Here is a 17256-nt window from a genome sequence, read left to right on the forward strand (position 1 = left end):
GCTTGTGTTAAAATAGCCTTAGGTTACCAAAGGGGAGATTTTCTATTACATTCAAAATATTTTGACAGTTCTATATAGTATGGTTTCTCCGTACCAACTGTTTTGTTTCCTCCATTATTAGCATTAGGTATTCTTTTGTCTATCCAGTTAGTCGTGAAATCTTCATGTTACCCTTAGTTTGGCTTCATGAGCTACTTGATATTAGTGTTGCTTTGCTTTCTTTGTTGTCAAAGCATAGCTTGGGCTCTAACTCTGGGCTCATTTTTATTGAAAATTCAGCGAGATTCTCCGTTATTGGAAGGCAATTTCTTTTTTATTCATTTGCTGGATGTGGGCATCACTGACTAGGTCAGCATTTATAACTCATCCCTAATTGCCCTTGAGAATATAGTGGTGAGCTGCCTTCTTGAACCACTGCAATCTGTGGTGTAGGTACACCCACAGTGTTATTAGGAAGGGCATTCCAGGATTTTTGACACAGCGACAGTGACGGAACAGCAATATATTTCCAAGTCAGGATGGTGAGTGGCTTGGAAGGGAACTTGCAGTTGATGGTGTTCCCATGTGTCTGCTGCCCTCGTCCTTCTAGATGGTAATGGTCATGGGTTTGGAAGGTGCTGTCAAAGGAGCCTTGGTGAGTTTCTGCAGTGCATCTTTTACCTTTTGCAAATCTGCACATATTAAACTTGGGGCCCCTCATGGTAAATTTAATAGAAAATTGACAATAATCTACCAGGATTACCAGACTCAAAGAGCTTGATGAACCCTCCAATGGTCCACTAGATGTTCCAATAAATCATATCCTTGGTTCTGTTATCAGTACAGATTTCATGTCTCCGTACTGGTTATCAGTCTGCTTGACACTGAAGATATTGGCCATGAACTCACTATTAAGTATGATGTGACTCTATTTACCTAACAGTTTCAAGTGCTGGTTGATGAGCAACCACCCTATACTAAGTAGCGTTGAAACTGAGTAGCTGAGGCGACAGCTTAGCATATCAGCTAACTTTTTTTAAACAATAATATCACAGCGTTACATAGGAATTACAACATGGAAACATAGCATTCAGCACAAGAGGCCTGTGTTGGTGTTTATCTGTTGTACAAGGGGCAGTCCTAAACCCATGTGCCGGTCCTGTTCACGTAACCCACTTTTCTTCAACCATCTATCATTCATCATTGCCAGTGTCAGTGACTGAAGCAGAGGCAATGTATTGTTAGCTTCTTTCAAATCACCGTATCCATTGGAGGTTGTGCTTTCATGGCTTGTGAACCTGATCCTCAAATCCTGCTACAAAAACAAAATACTGCGAATGCTATAAATCTGAAATAAAAACAGAATATGCTGGGAATACTCAGCAAGTATAGCAGCATCTCTGAACTCTGTCTGCTGTGGGTCTGGGGTCACATGTAGGCCAGAGGTGACAGATTTCCTTCTAAAGGATATTCGTGAACCTGATGTGTTTTTACAACAATCAATAATAGCTGCCATAGTTACTATTACTAGCTTTATATTACAGATTTATTAATTGAATTTAAATACCACCAGTAGTGGGATTTGAACCCATGTCCCCAGAGCATAGCCTGGGCCTCTGGATTACTTGTTTAGTGATATTACCATTACGCCACCATTTACTTGCACAATTGTTACAAGTGTAAAGAGGATTATAACTAACCAAGGAATTAATTTAAATATGATTTTTCAATACAAACCACAATGCAGATAGTTTTTAATCCTTGAATTATGGCTTAATGTTTCTACATTTAAAATCTAGAAATAACCATGAATGTGAATCAGGCTTGTTTGCATTCACTGCTGTGCTTAATTTGTTTCTTCTTCCTGCTTTGCACAGCACTAATAATATACCTAGCCGTTAAATGGCCGTTCAGCCACTTTAAAAGCACAGAATAACCATTATTGCAGATAAACCCTGATTGGCCAAATTTCTACCAATAAGGCTGATGACATCCAATTGAACAAACATACCAAGTGAAAAACTGAAATAACAAGGATTATTATACTGCTGTTTTTTTTAAATGGCTTGATTAAGATTTTGGCTTCTAAAATAAAAAAATCTCTCCTTTTGTCATAATTTTATTCTTAAGATAAACTTAGCTTTAGAACTCAAATTTTAGACCTTGAAGTTTGCTTTACTGCTGATATCATTCTGCTATATTACATGTTGTAGCATACAAAAATATTGAATGCTGTTGCCTGGTACTTAGGGTGACATAAGTAATTACCTTTTTTATATTCAGGACTGCCTTTTATTTTGCAGACGATCCTGCTGTTTGGGCCAGTTTAATGGCAGCCTGTCACGTGGAAAAAACATTATCACATTTAAAAGATACAAAACGAAAGCAAACTGCATTAGAGGAGATGTTTGTTACAACAATCACAGAAAAGGGTAAGTGATGCATTTTACAACTTTAATTTACATTGTAAGATGTCTATAAAGATTTGTCTGGATTCTTTCATTTCAGTGTTCCATAAACTCTGAGCTGAGCTTCAAATCCAAGTGATCACTAAGACCGTTTGCTGCAACATTCATGTAATTGCCTATCCATGCTTTTACCTCACACTCACTGTTTCTTGAAATTGTATTCGTACTTTCAGAGCCTTAATTAAGATTTGCCTTCTCCAGTGTCGTTCTTGTATGGCTCTCTAGTGTGCCTACTAGTCATAACATGTATAATGTTTGTAAATTTTTCAGTTGTCTTCTACATTAGCCTGTTATATCTGTTATCTGTGCTATTCCTTAGTTTTGTGGTATTTTTTGAGGGCAAGGTGTTCTCTTTGGTATATCACTCTTATATTTGTATTATTTTATAGTAGAAACGGAGAAGAGCATACCGGCTCTCTACCTTCGATCCCTGGAGAACTGGTCTCTACAACAGGCTGCAACTGGATTAAAAGAAATGGGCAGGCACTCTGAAGCTGAAGCCTTCTGCACCAAAGTATTGTATAATTCAAACAGCAGCTTCATACATATATATGCAACAATATATTCTGCAGGTTGATGACTGTATTGATAATTTCAGGCCAAAAGATTCCAAAACTTGATAAAATATATACTTATTTCTGTGAATTTTTTTTTAAGTCTGTCATCTTGAGTACAGTGACCTAGGTGTCCATTTTATTGAGGCATTACGGCCATCAGTGAAAATTTTGGTATGGGGTTTCAGATCTAGAGACTTAAGAAAATGTCCTATCATCAACTCTAATATACTACTGATGGTTTATGATTTAATGTAACAACAACAACAACCTGCATTGTACATTTAATGTAGGAAAATAATGCAACATGCTTCACAGAATCCCCGAACTCCTTCCCTAAAGCACTGTGTGTACCTACCCCACAAAAGGACTGCAGCTCAAGAGATAGCTCATTACTACCCTTTTAAGGGCAGTTAGGGATCGGAATAAATGCTGGCCTTGCCATCAATGCCCACATCCCATGAGTAAATAAAGAAAACACAAATGTAATTGGACAAAAATATGATACTGATCCAAAGGAGATATTAGGTGTGACTAAAATCTTGGTCAAAGAACTTAAAAGGAGATTTCTGAAGGGAGAGAGGAAGTGTATGAATTAAAGATGTTCTTTAAATAACCAAGCACTTTTTTTATTGATGGATTCATTTATCCTAGGTTCTAAAGAGACACCCAGACCACCCAATGGTGTTCTTATTACTGAGACAGGTTCAATGTGAACAGCTCTTGCTTTCACACCAGCAGCTTCCAGAAACAGTTTTAGAAGAGCTGAAGAAGGCTGTGATGTCGAACTTCACATCAGTAACAGCTTGGCATGTATGTTTTGTTTGTGGTTGTGACTTGCTGAAATCATCCTTTTCAAGTTTGATTTATTGTTATGGTTGTCTAAGCACCAGGTTTCAGGGCAGGAATTTAAAAAATTAACATTCTGAGAACCATCTAAATATTATTTTTAAGAATGTCATGTAGAGCTGAAAAATAAAGGATCTTGAGTGGAGCATAAAAGCTAGCATGGACTGGTTATGCTAAATGTCCTCTTTCTGTGCTGTATATTCTATATAGTTCTATGCAAGAGTGAATGTGTTGTACTGTCTCTTTAGAAATATTTTCATTAGCTTGTGGTCTCTTCGGGCAGGTGGGCATCCAAGATCTGCCACAAATGGCAGAGAAAACCATCTGATTTATATTAAAATCAAGGAACCTTGCCATAATCCCGCTAAATTTGGCAGGGTCAGGAGTGGAGTTCCTGAACAGCACATTCCTCACCCTCCCACACCAATCCCAAATTAGATATGGATTTTCTATTTCAGTTTAATATATTTTAGAGGTGAGGTAGTCTAGAAATCATGCCCACTTCTGGAACACTGATTTCAGATCTCAACGGTCCTGATTTTGCTGTTGGCAGCAAAACAAGGGTGCTCACCAATGACGTAAAGGGAAGTCTCAGAGAGATCTAGTGATCTCTGTGGTGTGACTTTTGAGTCTCTTGTTTAATGGGGATTCCCAGTGTAAAGTTGCACTGATGGGATCAAGCTGCCCTAGCAACCAATCATATTAAAGAATTCTCACAACCTTCCAGGAAATGAAAAGCACAAATAACTAAATCACTTTTTAAAAATTTTATAGGGAGCAAAATAAAGATTGGGACATGGACATGGGTTATGATAGAAGCAGAAATAAATGAACAAACTTAAAAACCTAGTAATTAGCCATAATGATGACATTTAACAACATTTCACAAATATAAAATTATTTTCTTCAGGACCATATCAGTTGTTAAGACTCAGGTCAGCACTAAAACCCAGTTACGCTTCATTGACAAGGCATAACTTTTTACAGGGTTTCTACCCCAGTTACGCCTCGTTGACAGAGCATAACTTTTTATGGGGTTTCTAAGAGGGATATCAGAACAGAAAAGGGGAGGTTATTGCCCAATCTATTGATTTTGCTGGTTGTTGACTCTAGTTGAAGGGTGTGGTCAGGGGGGTAGTGGGGAGGGCAGTGGTGTGGGGTAGTGGTCCACAACGCCATCTGTGGCGGAGCAGTGAATGACAGACTGTAACTTCAGCATTTCTGTGATTGCGCTAAATCCTGAAGTTGCAGTCAGATTCAGAGGTTTAATGGCAGGGAATGCTGGCTGTACGCCATGAAAACCCTGTAAATTCCATACCAATTAGACTCTATTAGGCCCCAGCCAAACTTTTAAGTGATTCCCCTTTGGACCCTAATTTTATTACTGTTCACCCAGGGCTGTGCTTTATTAGACCTGTAAGTGCTTAATGCTGATAATAATCTAAATGAAAAATTCTTCCATCTAGCAGAACTGTTTCATTTCACCTTCATGAGAACTCGAGCTCAAAATTCAGTGTGTTTTTAAAAATAGAAACTGTGTCACACATTCCCTTGGGTGGAATTTTTGTGCATATTGGTAATATTTCTTAGTTTACCTATTATTAATAATTTTAAGTGTTGGAGAGATTAAGTTGTATTTTTTAATACAATTTGGAGGAAGTGATACCTGACTATAACCCAGAAAAAATGTCATTGAAACATCACTTAAAGACCAATGTTAGCACATACAGATTAATTTATCTGTTTTAATCATACAAATGTACTTTTCCCATCTCTTTTGTATTTCAGAACCTGGTTTACCACGAAACATTACCTAATGTTACTCAGTCAACATCACTGAGTGGGATATCTAGAGTTAAACAGACAACAGTTTATGTTCATCCATTAATCTCTGTTTCCCCCTAGTGGCTGGCAGAAGTATATAAATCTCAGGGTTTGATGGTAGCCGCAGAGATGTGCTATAGACAAGGATTGCAACTATCTTCACAGCAAGGCGATATGAATGGCAAGTTGTCAAGTCTGCTCCGATTAGCACTGCTTGCACTCTCACTCAGTACGGTAAGGATTTCAGTATTAACTGCAACTGTATTTTTTTTGTATCTATTAAGTTTTTTGAGATGTTTGATGTGATGACGCACACATACCACAAGTGAAGGTTTTCCTGCTTTGTACAAATAAGTTTAAACCCAAGTTGTTACTGCACTCTGAATCTTGTGGTTGGAAACATGATTCTTGCTGCTAGATGTTGCTTTAATAGAATAATTGAGCTTTCTTGATCATTTCTAATTTTAAAGCAAGTTTGGATGTTTTCCAGCAGGATTTTAAAGTGCACTGAATATATCCAGTGAGAATTTGCAGGACTGCATCATATTCTAGTGCAGCAAAGTCCAGTTTTCATTGTTGGTAAAGAAAATTAAGAACTTTATTCTGGAAAATAAAATAGTTGGAACTGTTGTATGGCTGTTTAATTTGAGAGAATTGTTTATGATCATTTGAACCCCAAGTGTAAAACATTCCTTCTTGTCATCCAAATGTTGTCATTTTATCCTCCTCCCTACTTTTTTCCTCATGTAACCAAAAGGATGGACCTGCTCTTCCAGCAGAGTTCTAGAGGCTATGTTTTTTAAAAAAAAGTTTGGGTGACTGACCCTACAACTTTGTCTCCCTCCTTATGAAGAGGGAAGCTGGGGCTTTTTGATTTACATTTTCCATAATGGCATAGTTCAAATCATCAGCTTGCATCAAAGAGAATCACAGCTCTAAATTTACATCCCACATAAGTCAGTTAAACCACGAGCAGCAGCCTGCTCCCTAATTAAAAACAAATCAGCCTAACTGATAGGTTTGGCATATACTTAGTGTCATAGAGTCATTGGAGCGTAGAAGGAGACCATTCAATCCATCGTGCCCTTGCCAGCTCTCTGGTGAGCAATCCTGTCAGTCCTATTCCCTGATCTCTTCCTTCAAGTGCCTATTCAATTTTCTTTTGAAATTGTTGACAGTCACTGCTTTGGGGAGAGGCGGTAGTGTAGTGTAGTGGACTAGTAATACAAAGGCCCAGGTTAATGCTCTGGGGATGCTGGTTTAAATTCCAACACTGCAACTGGGAGAATTTAATTCAATCAATAAATCTGGAGTTAAAAGCTAGATTCAGTTATAATGACCACGAAATCATTGTTGATTGCCATAACCCATCTGTTTCATTAATGTCCTTTTTAGGGAAGGAAATCTGCCATCCTTGTCGGGTCTGGCCTACATGTGACTCCAGACCTACAGCAATGCTATTGACTTTAAATGCCCTCTGAAATGGCCTAGCAAGCTTGATTCAAACTGCTACGAAGCCTTAAAAAGGAATGAAACCAGACAGACTACCTGGCATTGAGCTAGGCTACTCTCTCTGTCCTGTCACCTTCAAAGATATATATTTATGAGCCCCTGTCCCTGCACTCTTTAGAACAGTGTCGTTAAATATACAATGTCTTTTCCTACCCCTTCTGTCATCAGCAAATTTTAAAATTTTAGTTTGTATTTCAATATCCACTATCAAAAATAGGAACTTCTGGGTTACCACGCAGCTTAGAGAGAACATTGTCTGTCCCCTCCATTAGCTCCTTCCCTGACTCCCAGATAAAAGGTAGATTCTGGAAAACAGTGCAATAGAAAATCTCCCCCGACAGCATAACAACTCTGCATTTTAACACTGTACCCAGTCTTAGTGCTACAATTCTATTTTCTCCACGTTACAAAATGTCAACACGTCCAGATTTATTTTTCTCAAAGATCACATGTCAACAATGAGAATACATAAGTGGCTACATTGAGTGTCATACTAATTTATTAAGTTTTTGTTTTAAACAAGCATATTTTGAAATCTTTTATCAGTAACTATGCCCTCTACCCTGGTAATTACATCCATCGTAGGCCACCACCATCCCCCTCTCTGGAGGACAGTGCTTCAGTAATTGAATAAAGGTGTCATTGTGTCACAATTCCTATGCTCACCACCTAATTAGTTGCCCAGTGTAACTGATGAATTCACATGGTTCAACTGGCATTCAAGCGCAAGCTGCTTTTCACAGTTTTAGGGCTTGATAACTTGCACCATCTCCCAACTTGTTGAATATCTTCGGGTTTAATCATAAAATATGGTTTGTTGTTTCTTGATAAAGTTGTTATGTCTGACAGACCCAAAGGTTGCCTACCATCCTAGGAGTAACCCTTTAGCACTAAAGACTGGTAAAACATTTAAAATTGGTTGAGTTAAATCACTGATTTTAAAGAACCTTTTCTTTGAATATATTCTAATTTAATTGATTGCTGATTTCATCCAACCACGAAATATTACTGGCCTATAGTTTATAATAAGCAGTTGCCATAGACTGACAAGTAAATATTGAATTAATGATCGTAGGCAATTAAATCTTTAAAAGAGCATTAAATGTTATAAATATATTTAATTTTGAGATCAAGCTGTAGGACGAGGGCAAAATAAGATATTTAATAGGTACTGCTCCTTTCCCCTGCTATGACCAGCCCACCACCTTTGATTATGAGGCATACACACTGCATCAAAGTTTGCATACTCGTTTATAAAAGTTTGGATCCAGCAAGAACCAGTACCTTTCTAACCATGCTTGGCTGCATTTTGGATTAATCTGAGGATTTCTACTCACAAAGGGAGTTCAGGACATCTGAGTATTTATTATGTTAATTTTGAGAATGTTCCCCTTGCCTGATGTGATAAAGTATGCAAATACTTGCCATCTGTCAAGGTCTTTCAGACTATCAACTAGTTAACCTCTAATAACCAATAACGTTTAGTGACAACAATTGCACCCAAGTAAACTGTCCCTTCTTAGACCTGTCTTAACATTGGGAACTGAAAGATAAGTGATCCCTTACACTGAGTAAATTTGTGGGCTAGGAAAGAAGGAAGGATAATTGATAGATTACTTAAGTAGTTTTGAAAGGCTGAAATTGGGGGTGATCATATAAAATGAGCGCCACCAATTTTCATCATCTTCCAGTTAAAGTTAATTGGATTTGCAATTATTGTCTGGGCAGTGAAATTTTATATTTCCATGATGGGTTTTGATATAAATTTCCAAACTAACTAAGCTCAATTTTAAATTTCTGGATGACAAAGGAGATAAAAATTAAGTTGAAGAAAAAGTGTGCTTACAACAGGTGTCAGGTAGCAAATACAATTGAGAATCAAGCTGAATAGAGAAGGTTCAGAAGGAATGTGAAAAAGCAAATACAAGAAGCAAAGAGGGATTATGAATAAGACTGGCAGCTAACATAAAAGGAAATCCCAAAGTATTCTGTGAGCATATAAGTAGTGAAAGGGTGGTAAAAGGTGGAGTAGGGCTGATTAAGGACCAAAAAGGGGATTTATACATAGAAGCAAGAGGCATGGCTGAAGTGTTAAATGAATACTTTGCATCTGTCTTTGCCTGCGAGGTAGATGCTGCCCAAGCCAGAGGAGGAAACTCAATCACTAGAAGGGCTTAAAATTGATGAGGTATTGGATAAACTGTCGGTACTTAAAGCTGATAAGGCACTGGGACTGGATGAGATCCATCCAAGAATATTAAAGGAAGTGAGAGTGGAAATGGTGGAGGCACTGGCAATAGTCTTTCAATGTTCCCTGGATTCAGGGAAGGTGCTGGAGTAGAATTGGTGGAGGCACTGGCAATAGTCTTTCAATGTTCCCTGGATTCAGGGAAGGTGCCAGAGGACTGGAGAATTGCAAATATTACGCCCTTGTTCAAAAAATGTTGTAAAGATCTGCCTTGCAATTACAGACCAGTCAGTTTAACTTCAGTGGTGGGGAAACTTCTAGAAACAATTGTTCGGGATAGAATTAATAGTCACATGGGAAAATGTGGTTTGATTCAGAAGAGTTGGCATGGATTTGTTAGGGAGAATCGTGTCTAACTTGCTGGAGTTTTTTGAAGAGGTAACAGATGGTTGATGAGAGAGAGGCCATTCTTGTGTATATGGACTTCCATAAGGCATTCGATACAGTGCCACACAGCAGTCTTGTGATGAAAGTTATAGGTCATGGAATAAAAGGGACAGTAGCAGCATGGGTACAAAATTTGCTGAGGGATAGGAAATGGAGTAATAGTTAATGGGTATTTTTTGGACTGGAAAAAGGTTTGTAATGGAGTTCCCCAGGAATCGGTATTGGGACCCTTGCTTTTCCTGACATATATAAACGACCTAGATCTTGATGTGCGGGGACAATTTCAAAGATTGCAGACAACACAAAACTTGGGAGAATTGTAAACTGTGAGAAGGACAGTGTGGAACTTCAAAAGGACATTGACACATTGGTGGAGTGGGCAGATAGGTGACAGATGAAGTTCAACACGGAGAAGTGTGAGGTGATACACTTTGGTACAAAGAACATGGAGAGACAGTATAAAATAAAGGATACTATTCTAAAGAGTGTACAGGAGCAGAGAGACCTGGGTGTATATGTACATAAGCCATTATAAGTGGCAGAACGGGTAGAAAGAGCTGTTTCTAAATCATATAATATTCTAGGCTTCATTTAATAGGGGCATAGAGTATAAGAGCAGGGAGGTTTTGATGAACTTATATAAGACACTGGTTAGACTTCAGCTGGAGTATTGTGTACAGTTCTGGGTGCCACACTTTCGGAAGGATTTAAACGCATTGGGGAGAGTGCAGAAGAGGTTTTTGAGAATGGTTCAGGGATGAGACACTTCAGCTATGAGGAAAGATCGGAGAAGTTAGGACTGTTTTCCTTGGAGAGGAGAAGGCTAAGAGGAGACTTGATAGCAGTTTTCAAAATCGTGAGGGGTCTGGACAGAGTCAACAGGGAGAAACTGTTCCCTCTCCTAAATAGATTGAGAACCGGAGGGCACAGTTTTAAAGTGTTTTGCAAAAGAAGCAAATGCGAGATGAGAAAATACTTTTTCACACAGCAAGTAGTTAGGGTTTGGAATGAATTGCCTGGAAGTGTGGTGGAGGCAGGTTCAATTGAGGCATTCAAGGGGTCATTGGATGATTATTTAAATAGAGTGTGCAGGCTTACGGGAAAAGACAGGAGATTGGCACTAAGTTAAAATGTTCAAAGAGCCGGTGCAGACGCGATGGGCTGAATGGCCACTTCCTGCACTGTAACAATTCTGTGATTAAATGAAGTTAGAGCTTACCCCTTTTCAATATGTTTAGCATAAAATATATTAACCAATAGAACAGATTTTACAAACTTGGATAGTAAGGTGGTAGATTACATCATTCTTTTTAACTCTTGATGCCCTGTACAATACAATATTATGTATAATAGTTTTACGCTTGGACTTTTTTTTATTGTTAGATTAAACTGCAAAACAATCGATGGAGATCACTCGTCAAAGAAGCAACCAGTGAAGCTCAAAAGATCTCTTTCTGTCCTCTTGCTGGTCTATTTCAAGCACTCCTGCAATTTATAGTTAAAATGGGAGCAAGGTAAAGTTATACTTGTATGTTTTTGTGCTTCGCATATTTTCAAAACTTCAAATTACATATTGAGAAATGGATAAGAGTAGTGGCGATTCTGGTAGAGGACAGCGAGGCAGATCTTGCTCTGATGGAAGGGCATCTATCTGGAACTTACTCTCTCCACAGATGCTTCCTGACTTTGAGTATTTCCAGCATTTTCTGTTTTATTTAAGGCAGTACTTGGTGTGGTCAAGCCAAATCAAAATTAGTTAAAACTATTTGTACTGCAAGTGCATTTAAGTTTGCACCCCTCATACCTGGGGCTGCAGAGATGAGGCTTTACTGGGGGATTGACAGGATTTGGAGATGGCAAGGTTTTTGCTGGGAATGTTGTGCTCTAGAGTTAAAGGAGTAGCTGAATAACTGCATAAATGTCATGTTGAATGGAGAACCAAAGGATAGATAGTTGGGATTCTTTAAGTGAGGTCGTAAGTTACTTGGTGGAGGGTTTTATTAATGGACAGATGTTTAAAGGAGTTGAAGGAAATTTGAGAGGATGAGTGGTGAGAGATATAGGTAATCATGTCAGTGTTTGAGTTCACTGAAGTTGGCGAGGTCAAATGGGTGGCCATGAATATGGGAAGGAGAGGTTTCAGAACGATAAGAGGGCAGTGAATTCTGAGGAGAAAGGGTAAGGGGATTGACGTAATAGTTGAAATTGTTGAGGATGTGTTCATTGCGCAGGTTGAGGAAAGAAGGAACAATATCTTATGGAAATTTGGAAAGTTGAGTGGGATGATAGAGAATGAGGATTTTAAAGGAGAGAACATAAGAAATAGAGAGACAAGAGAAATGTAACAATATGGAGGAGAAACTCCCAGAGCAGTAGGAGGAGAGACTAACTTGCAACTGCATCATGAGGTTTGGGTGGGGCAGATAGTCGAAAGTATAGTCAGTCTTTGGATTCTAACGTATTGACTTTATTTCTAAACCTTGAAGCTCTTTACCGGCTAAATAGTATAAATTAATTGATTTTTCTTGTGTTTGTCCTACAGGGAAACACGACGGCTGTTGGAGAGAGTGGTATATCAACCAGGTTACACAGACAGCATTGCATCAGTTGCACGTTGGTACCTCCTCCGACATTTGTGGGCCAAAAATGACGATGAACTCATCACAGTAAGATTAAACAATTGACAACCATTTTATTTTTAAACGAGGAGGATTTTTCGGTTCATGTTGCTAGCGTTAGTCTCAGTTATAAGGCTACAATGAAGTTTAACGCTAAATTGTTTTATACACATTGGGTTTCCTACGGTTCCATATGCTATAAGATTCGCCTTATTGGCAGTCTTGTAAATAGGGCCTTAGCCCCATCAAACTTGATGCCAAAATAGTACACATCAAAGCTATCCTGCAGGATAATGACTAGCCTGATCAGATCATTGCTCGCTTTGTATCATGCATAAGGCCGCCACTTTTGGACCTGAAAAGCATCCAGTCTACCTCAAATTACCCTGGAATGTTAAAGTATCTCAAAAGTTTGAACAACAGGTGAAGCTAGCCGTTTCATGCTTCTGCTATGCAGTAGCAACACAAATGGTATTTTGTGCTAACAGGATGCTGCTTTCAAGCCAAAAAGGCATTCTGCCTACCACACAAATGAGTAATGTGGTATACAAATTTCAGTATCAGTGCAATGCCAGCTATGTAGGTGGTACAACCTAAGGACTGGCGGACCCTATCAAAGAGCATGTCACTTCAGTTGTTCACAACAGGCAGAGTACTGACCACATTCAACCAGCTCATGCTTGCAAAACCCAGAATATAATGTCTAACATAAATGTGATTCCATGATTGGACAGTACTTGCTGAAAAATCCTGAGTTTGCTAAGAAGTACACAAACTACCAGTCAGGCTGGCAGTGTGGTTTACTTACGCTTGCTAGAAACTATATATATTCATGCATAAGTATTTGCCCTCTGTAGGCAAAAGGAACATGACCAGGCATTGCGCCTTTTTTGAATTAAATAAAAGCATGGGGGACAGAAGTTCCCTGGTGCGTTCTCTATTGCAACACCTTAACCAATCGGAGTCAACTTGCCAACCAATCAGCAGCTTTTTCTCAAGCAGTATAAATTGTTGCTCCCTCTGAAATTTTGAATTCTTGATTCTGTCCTAATGAGTGCAAGATGAAAAGCTTCAACAGCATGTCTTTTTTTCCCGTAATACTAAATTGCTTTTAAATAAATCACTTTATGCTTTAATGATCAAGCCAAAGAATTTATATGGTACCTCTTGCAACCTCAGGACGACAAAGTACTTCAGTTAGTGAACTACTTTTGAATTATAGTCACTGTTCTTGGCAAGCTCAGTATCTAATTTGCACATCACAAGATTCCACAAAAAGCAATGGGATAAATGTTAGTTAAGCTGTTTTAGCAGTGTCAGTTAATGAATCAGTGTTGACTAGGACCCTTCTTAGTGAGCAGAATATTAGCCTGCATATTAAAAAAATGATAAGGTTTGGTTGGTAGCACTTTCATATTGACTTGTCTACCACTCTCCTTTAAAATTCTCATTGTCTATCATTGTCTCATGTTTCTTCAAAAAAGGCCGGAGTGGGGGTGGGTGGATTATTTTTTATGTGCACCTGCACAAGTTCATGGGGCCTTGGTTCAACATCTGAAAGATTTTTCCTTTGACAACACAATGCTTTCTCAGTACTGTATTAAACTATCAGGTTTGGTTATGCGCTGAAATCCTTGAGTGAGACTTGAACCCATAACTTTCTGACTCTATGGAAGCTGCTACTAACTGAGCGAAACCTAATCCTGATCACTGTTGCGCACACAATAATATAATCTCCAACAAGCGAAGAAAATGTTTATTAGATCTATATGAAATACTCTGGACATAGTGGAACTGAAATTCATGCAAGGAGGAGAGCAAAAAGTAGTTGAATGGCCCAGGGGAGGCAGGAATTTAAGGTGCAATCCAGAGCAGCAATGTGCAACTCCATCTGAAATTCAGTTTGGGCACCCACCGTCCCTAGTGAGATTTAGGGTATATCATGGAACAATCTTGAATTACTTGAGTAATTCTGGCCCGCACATCCTCTTTAGGCCCAGCAGAAAAACCATAGGTTCTAAGAGCTAACAGTTGTATGTGAACAAGCTACCTAGCTATTGGAATAATGCACGCAAGGCAAACTAGTCTCCGCCAATAACCCCACGCATGCATTTGCAGCAGAGGCATCGAATCCTAATCATGGGCAGTAATACTAAGTTTTTTGTTTTTCTCCCCCCACCTCAGCACAGGCTGAGATCAATTGTGGCAAACTCATCACAGATTTGACTGAGCTTTGCTGATTTGGCGCAAGCTACGTTTGAACTTGGGACTTTACTGATCTTTATGGATCGGATACTTGCCAGATAAACTCGTATTACAAACTCCCAAAAAGGATCTTCACTTGCTCAAAATTGTTTTTGTTTTAAAATGAATTTACTGTTCTTCCAGGTTTTACTTCAAAATGCCAAAATGAAAGGAGATTTCAGAGTGGAAGAGCTGCACAAGAAGCTTATTGAATCGTCCTAATAACTAAACAAAAACAAAGATCTGAATTCAAATGCATGCACAATAAAGTCTTGCGTAGCAATTGCAGCTGTGGCCACCAGTTTTACTTAGATTCCTGGTTATCAAATAGCAGTACCTATGGCTGGCTTTCTTTGAAGGAATTGACTACAGTACCATGCGTTGCACTTTGGATATATTTTTTTTAAATTGCCAATAGCTAGATCTATACATTCTCTTCTACCATAATATTTTCCTATGTTTTGCATCTTAAAAGCTGAAAATACAAATATACCTTCACGACTGGGAAGCATGCTGATTTTTCTCTCTCTGAATGTTTTCATTTTAATTTGACCTATGATCTGTAATATTGCGGTACGAATACAAAGAAACAATCATGTTTGAAATTTGTTGCAAAGTTTAACGTAACGTCACTTGCATTCACATCATGATTTCCTATTGAAACCTGTAAGTGTATTTAAAACATTTTGTTGCAATTTTTCTTTTAGTTTTATTTAGTATAACAGAACTGTTGATTATCATTATGATGCATGTACCTTAATGCAACCTCTATGATGGACTTGGTTGTTTAAGGCAGAAATATTTTGTGCTTTGCATTACATGTATTCAAGTATGTCAAACTTACTATGCAATAGCAAACATGTAAATTCTGTATTGAACTGAAATCTTCAATAATGCTGCTTCAATAAAAAAACTTGATCCTTAAATATTTTTAAAATGGATCTTATTGGGAAAATATTGCTGTGATGTTTTTCCCTACAGCTTTGCTTCATGTGATTCTATTATGTCTTATTGATCCAATAAAAATTTAAAGGACTTTCACTAATGATCATATTCTACTCTGGGCCCATTCTTTGGGACCTTTTAAAACAGTTGTACAGAATGGATGGCTTTAATTAGTTCTAATGCAAAATAGAAAAGTTGAGGCCAATTCAACTTAACTAAATCTATCTTTAGTGGGCAATTATAGATGCTTGGACAGTTTGTCCTTTCAGCTGCAGAATAATATTTGGCTGGCATAATCTATTGGGAGAAACAGTTGGCATAAAATGGAAGAAGTGGAAGTAATTTTGGAAAGCTGGCAAAAGAACATTTATTCTCCTAAGAGATATCCAATAATTGGTGAAGCCGTTTCACCAGAAGTGGACTTCATTTTCTTAATTGGATGTTGCAAAGTACCAAATTTTATAGAACATTTTGATAGCGTCAAATTCAAATAAAATCAGCCTTGTGAATTTGTTACCAATTTTTGATGTTGAGTAATTATAGAACCATTGAATGGTTACAGCACAGAAGTTGGCCATTTGGCGTGTTGTGTCTCTGCCAGCTCTCTGCAAAAGCAACTCTAGTTAGTCCCCACTTCCCTGTGTTTTCTCCATAGCCCTGTAAATGTATTCTCTTCAGATAACTATCCAATACCCTTAAGTGCATCCAGGCTCTTTGGTTCTTTTGTCATTCACCTTTAAATTGGTGTCTTCTGATTCTCAACCCTTCCAACAAAGGGAGCTGTTCCTCCCTACTGACTCTGTCCAAACCATTTATGATTTTGAACACCTCCATCAATTCTCTTCTCTCAGGAGAACAGGCCCAACTTCTCCAATCTATCCTCATACCTGAATTACCTTATCCCTGGAACCATTCTTGTAAATCTTTTCCGCACCCCCTCTAATGCTTTCACATTCTTCCTAAAGTGTGTCCAGAGACACACATTCTGGTTCAGGCCAAACCAGTGCTTTATCAAGATTTAGCATGACTTCCTTGCTTTTGTGTACTCTGCCTCTATTTCTAAAGCCCAGGATCCTGTATGCCTTCTGAACTGCTTTCTCAACCTGCCCTGCCACCTTCAACGATTTGTGCACATACACCACCAGGTGTCTCTGCAGCCCTTTTAAAGTTTTATTTTATATTGTCTCTCCTCATTCTTCCTACCAAAATGTACTACTACGCAATCCTCTGCATTAAATTTCAGTTGCCATGTGTCCACCCATTCGAAGTCTTTATCTCTACCCTCCTCACAGTTCACAATACTTAGAAGTTTTGTGTGGCCTGCAAATTCTGAAATTGTGCTCTGCGCCACGAAATCTAGATCATTAATATAGATCAAGAAAAGGATTCGTCCTAACACTGATCCCTGGAAACCCCACTATATACCTTCCTCCAGCCTGAAAAACCACCATTCACCACCACTGTCTGTTTCCTGTCCTTCAGCCAACTTGTTAATGTATTGAATCCATATAACTCTTCTTCAGACCTTCCTGGGAGGTCCTTTTGTTTTTTTCACTCTTTCACAGGATGTGTGCATTGCTGGTTAGGCCAGCATCTGTTGCCCACCCCTATTTGCTCTTTAGAAGATG

At 38.5% G+C, this 17256-nt stretch overlaps 1 protein-coding gene across 5 annotated transcripts in view; it reads left to right on the forward strand.

Moving 5' to 3' along the window:
* ttc37 (tetratricopeptide repeat domain 37) overlaps positions 1-15609 on the forward strand; it is a 108292-nt gene extending 92683 nt beyond the window's left edge. For 4 of the 5 annotated variants that reach the window (XM_041186443.1, XM_041186446.1, XM_041186448.1 and 1 more), the window contains 7 exons: positions 2283-2411; positions 2837-2961; positions 3656-3814; positions 5756-5908; positions 11205-11335; positions 12364-12487; positions 14828-15609. In XM_041186443.1, the coding sequence (XP_041042377.1) occupies positions 2283-2411; positions 2837-2961; positions 3656-3814; positions 5756-5908; positions 11205-11335; positions 12364-12487; positions 14828-14905 (899 nt within the window). In that variant the 3' untranslated portion in view covers positions 14906-15609. The remainder of the gene's footprint in view (positions 1-2282; positions 2412-2836; positions 2962-3655; positions 3815-5755; positions 5909-11204; positions 11336-12363; positions 12488-14827) is intronic. The other variant, XM_041186444.1, reaches the window with a different exon arrangement.
* The last annotated feature ends 1647 nt before the right edge of the window (positions 15610-17256 follow it).

The sequence above is a fragment of the Carcharodon carcharias genome, chromosome 4, assembly GCF_017639515.1.
Source record: "Carcharodon carcharias isolate sCarCar2 chromosome 4, sCarCar2.pri, whole genome shotgun sequence".
NCBI lineage: Eukaryota > Metazoa > Chordata > Chondrichthyes > Lamniformes > Lamnidae > Carcharodon > Carcharodon carcharias.